At 39.5% G+C, this 9,516-nt stretch overlaps 1 protein-coding gene across 1 annotated transcript; it reads left to right on the plus strand.

Moving 5' to 3' along the window:
* The first annotated feature begins 2,329 nt into the window (after nucleotides 1-2,329).
* On the plus strand, nucleotides 2,330-8,845 carry ahsa1a (AHA1, activator of heat shock protein ATPase homolog 1a). The gene is made up of 9 exons (XM_052099082.1): nucleotides 2,330-2,787; nucleotides 4,152-4,342; nucleotides 4,448-4,530; nucleotides 4,612-4,729; nucleotides 4,826-4,917; nucleotides 6,974-7,099; nucleotides 7,218-7,319; nucleotides 7,470-7,521; nucleotides 8,207-8,845. The coding sequence occupies exons 1-9, from the start codon at nucleotides 2,708-2,710 to the stop codon at nucleotides 8,377-8,379; spliced, it is 1,017 nt and encodes a 338-aa protein (XP_051955042.1). The 5' UTR covers nucleotides 2,330-2,707; the 3' UTR covers nucleotides 8,380-8,845.
* Nucleotides 8,846-9,516: the final 671 nt, after the last annotated feature.

Genomic DNA, 9,516 nt, shown 5'->3' on the forward strand with positions numbered 1-9,516 from the left:
TATATAGACAGTGTTTACGGGTGGGGGTGCATACATTGTAATAGGCACGCGCGCCACTTTCATAAAGCTTCCTGCTCTTAGCGGGGAGTTTCTTGGCTCGAGCGTCGCATCTGTGATGCTCGTGGCATGAGCTAGAGAACTGTCTGGAACTGTATGGGCAGTGCTTATAGGTGGGGGTGCATATACTGTAGTAGGCCTGCGCGGCACTTTCATAAAGCCTCCCGCTCGCTTTTTTTTTTACTTAATCAAAAAAGCGTCGCAGAGGCGAGCGCTTGCAGTAAAAGGATACAGCGATGCGCGCCGGATGGCGTAGCAGAAGGCTTTGAAGGCGGCTGAAGGCACCGGCGTCCTCTTAGCGGTCCTGCTGTAGGCTTTTCAACGGCGGGCGAAAGACTCCAACAATCCGGAGGTCGTGGTCAGTATTGGTCGTGCATTCAGAGTCGCCCCGTCATTGGTTCGAGCAAGTTGCTGTAGCACAGCCAATGACGAGCTGCCTCGCTCATTGCTGTCTGCTGTGCAGCTGCAATGCGTTTTACATAAAGACTTCAATATTTCTCGAGAAACGGAGTTTTCCCATAGCGTAAGCTACTTACGCAATAGGAGAGACCTCTTGATAGGGAACTCAGGTTCTTAAAGGGGCCACGATCAATTTAACTAGAGTTAAAGTGGGCATGAAATGGAAGTTGCGACCAAATTTACTTCTGTATTGTAATGTATTTCCGAGGGAAATAGCTTATCGAACAAGAAAAAAATGTAAGTATTTGAGTTTGGTTGTTGATTGGATTGTGAAAATATGTGAAAAACACCCCTACCACCGTGCTGCTCGAGTCAGAGCCGATCCAACAAATTTATGATCAAACTGACAGCATAAACACACAAGCACATTGCAGTCTTTGCTGGCGAAGTGAGTAAAAGATAACCATATTTTAACATTTTGAATCACAATACACTAAATATAAAGGAAAATGTGCATCCCAAGATAACTGCGTTGTAATCATTAGTGGTCACCTCAGCAATTCTGGCACGAATTCGCCATTATTCTTCCTCATTCGAAATGTAAATTCAAGCCAGCTGACCCGTATCCAAGGAATTTTGGGTTAAGGAACAATAGTTTTCAAGAAAAACAGAAGAAAATACACCTTGACATCTTCACCAACAAGAGACTGACACTTCGTTCAACTCTACACAAGGTTGTGGTATTTATAAGAAAGGGGCAGGATTTAAGTGGACTAAATGATTGGAGAAGTCCTGCATACGTCACCAAAGAGAAGCCTGTCATTTCACCGGAAGATCAAGTTATGACATTTTGATTAAATGAAGCAGCCAATTGGCCCGGTTGCTAGGGTGGGTAGAGTCACGTTGGGTTATTATTCTCGTGGTCGCTATAATGTGTGGTTCTCTATCTTGGTGGGGCACGTGGTAAGTTGTGCATGGGTGCCGTGGAGAATAGCATTAAGCCTCCTCACATGCTAGGTCTCCGCGGTAACTCACACAACTAGCGACGTGATAAAATACATGGATTGACGATCTCAGACGCGGAGGCAACTGAGATCCGTCCTCTGCTACATGGATTGAGGCGACTCACTACGCCACCACGAGGACTTAGAGCACATTGGGAATTGGGAATTCCAAACTGCAGAGAAAAGTAAAAAAAAAATTTTTTTATAAATCAATAATAGGTATAGATGGATGAATCGTTCATGGTAAGATCAATAACATGCATTTAGAAAATAGATAGGGTTAAATTGAATTTCATGCCGACTTTAAATTACATGAAATATCTCCACTTGGCTACATTCATAAAAAATGTATTCTCCCCAATTAAGAAAATCAATGTGTTTAATTGGGGCCTTTAGCACCTGCAACAGGGTGGATTTTTAACCCAAACTTTAGACATTACACGCAATGATCTTAGGAAAGGGAACATTTTGCAGTGCATAGTGACAAACAGGTGCTATCCAAAGTGATGTGGTAGTTTTTTATCCCAGTGGGAATTTAGCTCCTTTGTACCCTAAAATATATTTAAAGTAATCTTAAAATTATCCACTTTCATTAGGCTTCATGTTTCTGACAATTAATATGAACAATGTGGTGTTATATTTTAAGTTAAGTTGAATAAGAAACCTACCCTAATTCAAAGTAGCCTTTTTTTTTTTTTTTTGAAAGGAATGAAAGGCTAAAGCTCTTGAATCACATCAAATTTGTATAACTTGTGTTTGTTCCTAGTCAACCCCCCACTAAACTAATTTTGAGCTGCGCTTATAATAGCGGTAAGAAACTCTTACCAAAAACGTCAGTCTACAGCTCTTCTCGCATCTATACAGAGAAGTTCTAGTACTCTCTATGGGAGCAAATAAAGGTCTGCTTGCGGAACAGCTGACTAGCGGCGAACAACCTCACAACTACACATTGCATTCCCCATTAAAATAACCTCGTTTTTTTCTTTTGCACCGTCGGATTTTTTCTGATTTGTCACAGAATCGGTGATTTTAGATTTTTGGTCATCTATTTGCAGGTTTTCTGTTCCTGTTTATTCTCATGAATCGACTAAAACGGAGTTCCTGCTGCATACGTTTATCCTGTAATTCACGAATTTATTTCTGTCTATCCATGAACTTCGAACTTCCGAATCCGAAGTTTATCTGAAGCTACAGTGTTCAATCTTGGTTCATTTTCTCAGTTATATTTTAAATCATCAGTCATTGTCATGGCCAAGTGGGGAGAGGGGGACCCACGCTGGATTGTGGAAGAAAGGGCAGATGCGACGAATGTCAATAACTGGCACTGGTAGGTAACACTAATCCTGCTTGTTCTCTAACTTGCAACAAGTAAGTGCTAAATAAGTTAAATAAGAGTACACGTTTTCTAAATTAGTGTTTTACTAAAATTGGACTAAATAATTTTAGTTTAAAATTATGACTTCTCATATGACTTCTTAATTCATATTAGAGGGGTTTTAGAAGGAATGGCAAATATTATTTACAACAGATTCTCCAAGGTTTGCGAGAAGCCTCTGTAATGCCCTCTAGTTGAATGTGAGAGGCTGGCATACGTCTATTTTTGGAAGTACATGAATGTGAGACAGAATTAGACTATCTCTGGGTACTCTGTATGAGAAGCAAACCGAGTAAGGCTATTTAACTGACTATCGAACTTAAAGTTCGAACTTAACTGAACACAAAGATTTTTAGAAGAATATTTCAGCTGTATAGGTCCATATATATGCAAGCGAATTGGTAATATAATAAATATAATTAATAAGACTCCAGTGGTTAAATCCATATCTTCTGAAGCGATATGATAAGTGTGGGTTAGAAACAGATAAATAGTCCTTTGTTTTTAGTGATTCACATTCATCATGCATATCACCACCTAATGGGCAGGGAGGAGAATTTTTAGCAAAAAGGACAAAAAAAAAAAAAAGATTGTTTTTTAACCCACACCTATCATATCTCGTCTGAAGGCATGGATTTAACCACAGAGTTTTATGGATTACTTTTATGCTGCCTTTATGTGTTTTTTGGATCTTCAAAATTTTGGTACCAATTCACTTGAATTGTGAGAACCAACGGAGCTGATTTATTCTTCTAAAAATATTGTTTGTTTGTGTTCAGCAGAAGAAAGACAGTTATACACATCTGGAATGGCATGAGGGTGAGAAAATTGTGAGATAATTTAAATTTTTGGAACTATTACTGAATAATCTATAATTATTTGTTTTTGTAAAGGGATTTAAGGGAAAGGAGGAGGCGAGAACTGGCTTGACAATATAAATAATAATTTAATGAAAAACTTAAACAAAAAGACACAAACATACACATGACGGCTGACTGTAAACGATCTCGCTCTCGCCGCATCACCTTCCGAATTCAGCCTTTATCCTCTCGGAGGCTTAATTAGCCTGATAAGGGACCATGTGTATAATCACGACCCCGCCCTGTCAAATTCCTCCCTCGTTCTCTCAGGCTGGGGAGCCCCCGGCATGATGTACATCCCCCCCCCATCCACTATATAGATTTCTATATAGATTTCTATATTTATCAATTGTGAAGGTGCTTGGGATTTGCTGTAAATAGTCATCTCATCTGAAACATGAATCACACACTAAATTCATTCCTTGGATATTTCTTTTTTTTTTTATTGTATTACAGGACAGAGAGAGATGTGACAAGCTGGTCTCAAGATGTAATTAATAGCCTCCTTCTTGGGATTCATGTAGAAGGTGAAGAAGGTTCATGCAAGGTCACAGACGTCAGCAATATAGATGGAGAGGCCTCTATAAACAACCGCAAGGGAAAACTCATCTTTTTCTATGAGTGGAATGTAAAAGCCTCATGGATTGGTGGGTCAAACTAGCTTTTACTCACACCATTGAATGTAGTGGTGCGTTTTCTGCATCTAAAATGAAGCATAAAACCTGTTATTTCTTAAAATCTTTTCACTTTAGGAACAAATAAAATGGGAATCAAATATAAAGGGACTGTGGAAATACCAAATCTCTCTGATGAAAATGACATGGACGATCTGGATGTAGGTGAACACTGCTCTCCCCTAAGAAAAAAAACTTTTTGCATGGAAACATAACATCTGTTTGTCCGTTTTCTTGTACAGATCTGTGTTACACTGTGTAAAGACCAACCAAGGACACCTTTGACTGATCTTATGAGGAAGGAAGGAGACAAGAAAATCAGAATGGCGCTTGGCAACTATGTGAAACATCTCAAAAAGGGTAAGGGCCCTAAGTACTTCATATGTTAGTAATTTCTCCTGGATTTGAATGCGAGTTAATCACAGCATTATTTTAACTTGTGACTTGCTATTACAGAGTTCTCTCAGGGTATGATTTTACCAACAGCAAATGGACTTGACAAACAGAATCAGGAGACACAAGCCAAAGTCACACTGGAAAAAACCCAGGTAAGTTCTTGTAATTATTTCTGGTAAGAGGAGGAAATATGCTGGTCAATTATTTTTTTATAATTTTACAGTATTTTTGAAATGGCCATCTCACACATACTGTGAATAGTCTCAATTTGGCACTAATAACTACAGTACTTAGCTGGTTCATCTAGTTGCAATTGTAGGTAGAGTATATGTAAAACAGAAAACATGACATCCCAAATGTGTATGGCTTTCTTTCTTCTGCAGAACACAAACAAATATTTTTATATGAATATCTGAGCTCTGCTGATTCTCACAATACAGGTGAATGGTGACCAGAACTCAGATGGTCCAAAAAAGACATAAAGGCATCATAAAATTAAGTCATATGACTTCAGTTGTTAAATCCATGTCTTCTAAAGTGATATGATAGGTGTTAGCGAGAAGCAGATCAGTCTTTACCGTAATCCTTTTTTTACTATGAATCTCCACCTTTGACCAGCCTAAACCAGCAGGGGGCTGAATGTGAAATTGAATGTGTAGATTTACAGTTGAAAAGGACTTAAATATTGATCTGTTTCTCAACCACACTTTAGAAGATATGGATTTAACCACTGGAGTCTTGGACTACTTTTATCTTGCCTTTATGTCCTTTTTGAACCTTCTGAGTTCTGGTCACCATTCACTTGCATTGTATGGACCTACAGAGCTGGGATGTTCTTCGGAGTGTCTATTTACACTAAGTGCAAATAGCCCATCTTGTTGGCAGAGGCTATTTACACTAACTCCGCCCACCTCTGCTCAGAGCAAACTCAAGACTGATTTATTTGGGGTCAACTGCTGATCAAATAAAGGCAGGCATATTAAAAAAATTTTCAATGGGGATGTGGCAGGGCGGAGGGCGGGGCTGGGTCGTGATCATACACACCCGGTCCCTTATCAGGCTAATCAAGCCTCTGAGAGGGATAAAGGTCAACTGCAGAGGATTGTGCGGGAGAGAGAGATCGTTTACGGACATGTCCGTTGTGTGTGTTTGTGTCTTCTGTTTCAGTTTATTATTAAAATATTATTTATATCGTAAAGCCGGTTCTCCGATACGGCGTAGCTTGTTCCTCGGCCACTCCTCCACCCTCTAACGGACGACAGCCGTGCCTCTCCGGGCGGATCGGAGGCAGACCTCCAGTCCCTGGCGAACGGAACACCCCTGGGGAACAGAAGGGGTCTCCCCCGCCCCTGGTAGCGGTTCTCCCTCTACAGGCGGTCGGCAGCGAGCCCCTCCCCGCTCGTGGTCGGCGGTCTCAAACCCCGGCGCGTTTCAGCGGCTGGTAGGCGACTCCTCCGCCCCTGGCAGCGGCCCTGACCGCTCCAGGCGGTCCGTTAGGAGCCCCTTCTCCCCTCGCAGTCGGCGGCCGTCGTCCTCTTCCAGGCTGCTGGGCTCCTCGTCCCCCGGCAGTTGGCCGCGGTTGCTCCGTTGGGGTGGACGGTAGTGGCGAGAACTCTACTACGGTGTATCCCTCCTCCTTCCCGGGCTTCGGCACCACTGTAAAGCAGTCAATTGAAAGGAGGAGGTGAGAACCGGCTTTACGATATAAATAATATTTTAATAATAAACTGAAACAGAAGACACAAACACACATGACGGACATGTCCGTAAACGATCTCTCTCTCCCGCACAATCCTCCGCAGTCGACCTTTATCCCTCTCGGAGGCTTGATTGCATTAGAGTGCAAATAGGCAGCTGCTGATATTCTTCTAAAAATCATGGCATGAGGGTGAGAAAATGATGAGAGAATTTTCATTTTTGGATAACATCTTAATAACAAGATGTAATTTCCATAGCAACAGAAAACCTATAGTGTTTTCTTGAAGTATTGTCATTTTAGGTGTTTTTCTTTAAATAATTGTTTTAAGCTTTACCCAGTTTGTTTTGGGCATCAGCTGAACAGCTTTAAACAGATACTTAAAAATATCTTTGTATTCAAAGTTTTTCAATGTTGTGTCCAGGCAGAATAATGTTATGTATGTTTGTGCATTTTATTATTTCGGCCCTGTATCAAAATTATGTTTTGGTAAATGTTTTGATTTCCCACAGGTTGGGTCCTCCACTACAGCTAACTTTCCCAGCACTGGAGTCAAAATTCCAACTGTGACGTTCAGTCTGAAAGACACTTTCCTCACATCACCAGAGGAGTTATACAGGGTTTTCCTAAACCAAGATGTCAGAATCTAGCTCGTACTTTGCTGTCAATCTATATTAATGCAAACCAAATCAATTTTCAATCATCATCGATGTTGCGATGTAGAACTCACTTGCTGTGTGTCTTTTAATGGTGCAGATGGTACAGGCATTTACCCACCTTGCTGCTTCTGTGGATGGGTGCTCGGGTGGCAAGTTTCGGTTACTGGAAGGAAACGTGCATGGACAATTTGCAGAACTGGTGAGTAAAAACATTTCCAGGCTTATTTATTAAATAATTTCAATAATTTGGTAAGAATTTCACTTTCTCTTTTACACTAGTTTTCTCTAATGAATCATTAACCCACTTTCAATGTTTGCAATTTTATAATTCTTGCCTTCTCCCCTCTAGATTCCTGACAAGAAAATTGTTATGAAATGGAGGTTTTCAAACTGGCCAACTGGTATGTTTTAATTTTTACTTTTCGTTTTGCATATTTGTCTCTTTTTTAATATTTTTTTAATGAATGCACATACAGCTTTTAATATTAATAAATGTATTATTTTTTAAATATATTTTTTAATTATTGTTATAGAAATAGTTCACCAAACAATGAAAATTCTGTCATTATTTACATGTCCTCGTGTCATCCCTTACCCATATACTCTTTTCTTCTGTGGAATGAAAAATAAGATATGTTAAAGAACCTTCACACAGGTCATTTACTGACAATGACAGTTCAATGTGACCAATACAAAAAACAAAAGGGAAAGCAGTCTTTATGACTTGTGCATTATGTTTAAGCTATAGATTTGTGTGAAGAAAGAGTGAAATGTAAGTTATTATTCACTCAGTCTCAAGATCTGCTGCGACCGCAACTTTGAAGTAAGAGCACTAGACCGGATTTGTGAACCTGATCTGGTTCACTAAAAAGAACTAGCTTAAAAGAACAATTTGTTCAAGAATCTGACTGTTTCAGTTCTCAGGTTCAACTCACTTACACAATAATCTGGCTCAGCGGTTCTGGAGGGGAAGATTTTTTGTGAAAAATTACTTCAAAATCAGTCTGTTCCTCACACAAATCTATAGTTAGGCTTCAGAATTCTTGTTATGATTTCTTATATATGAATTAATTAAATTGTTTCCAGGGCACGCATCAACTGTCACTTTAAACTTTGTGGATCGAAGCAATGAGACTGAGCTGACTATGGAGGCCAATGGAGTTCCCAACAATGAGGAGGACAGAATGAAAGAGGGCTGGCAGAGATACTACTTTGATGCCATTAAACAGACATTTGGTTATGGAGCACGACTCTGCTGAGCCAAAGGATGCTCATGTTGTGTCTCACTGGAAACTTGGGAGAGTAATATAAAGAGATACAAAATTACATCAGTGAAGTTGAAACACTTTTATACCCTGCACTAGTTTGTTGTTGAATGCTCTCCAACACATTTGCCTGCTCAATGAGAGAAAAGATGTTTTTACAGAAACATCTTTAATCCAGAATCCTATCTCATCTTCTTTGTAACCATGGCGATTTTAACAAGGACTAACTGAACTTATATCTGACCTTAAGAGCCAAGATAGGAGGTTTCTATAACACAGCCCCTAGATTATTTTTAAATTGGTTACTGAAGAGCTGATGTTGTTGGATGTAAGATGTGTTGGAATGTTATGTCTGTGAATGTCAGACATGGATGTTTAACTTTATTTAAAACTATTTTAGAAGTGAAAATATATTTGCAGGTGATAGTTTGCATATGGAGTAAAATATGAATTGATTGTATGATTTTGATAGTGTTTTATTAAAACATGAAAAAAATGTTTTCCCTGCTATAGGTTTTTTTTATTATCCTTCTGACGCCATTGTTTCATCTTACAGAAAGTGTTCAGCTCCTTTTTTTATATCACTAATGAGTGTCTCAAACAAAAGAGATCTAATACTTCTAATATTTAAATTTTGCTTCTTCAGTATTTGTAAATTAGTTTTTCTCAAGTTTCTATGGTATTCTGGAAAACAACGATAAGCATTTCATGAGTTTTAAAGGCTTTAGTTGGCAAAAAAATTCAATCTATGCAAATATTTATGGTGTTGACCCTTGTTCTTCATAACCTCTGCAATTCACTCTGGCATGCTGGGTATCAGCTTCTGGGCCAAATCCTGACTGATGGCGATCCATTCTTGCCTTATTAGTGCTCGCAGTTGATCACAATTTGTGGGCTTCTGCTTGTCCACTCGCCTTTTGAGGATTGGTCACAGGTTCCCTATGGGATTAAGATCCGGGGAGTTGTCTGGCCATGGATCTAAAATTTCAATGTAATGATCTCTGAGCCACTTCATTATAACTCTTGCCTTGTGACATGGTGCTCCATCATGCTGGAAAATGCATGGATCATCACCAAATTGCTCCTGGATTGTTGGGAGAAGTTGCTCTTGCAGGAAGTTTTGATACCATT

This window comes from Xyrauchen texanus, chromosome 30 (assembly GCF_025860055.1).
Source record: "Xyrauchen texanus isolate HMW12.3.18 chromosome 30, RBS_HiC_50CHRs, whole genome shotgun sequence".
NCBI classification, from domain to species: domain Eukaryota; kingdom Metazoa; phylum Chordata; class Actinopteri; order Cypriniformes; family Catostomidae; genus Xyrauchen; species Xyrauchen texanus.

Excerpts from the sequence above, each read along its gene's own strand:
- ahsa1a (XM_052099082.1), top strand. The coding sequence starts at position 2,708 with ATGGCCAAGTGGGGAGAGGGGGACCCACGCTGGATTGTGGAAGAAAGG. Across the intron at positions 4,343-4,447 it reads TGTAAAAGCCTCATGGATTG|GAACAAATAAAATGGGAATC; the intron begins GTGGGTCAAACT and ends TTTTCACTTTAG. Across the intron at positions 7,100-7,217 it reads GGGTTTTCCTAAACCAAGAT|ATGGTACAGGCATTTACCCA; the intron begins GTCAGAATCTAG and ends TTAATGGTGCAG.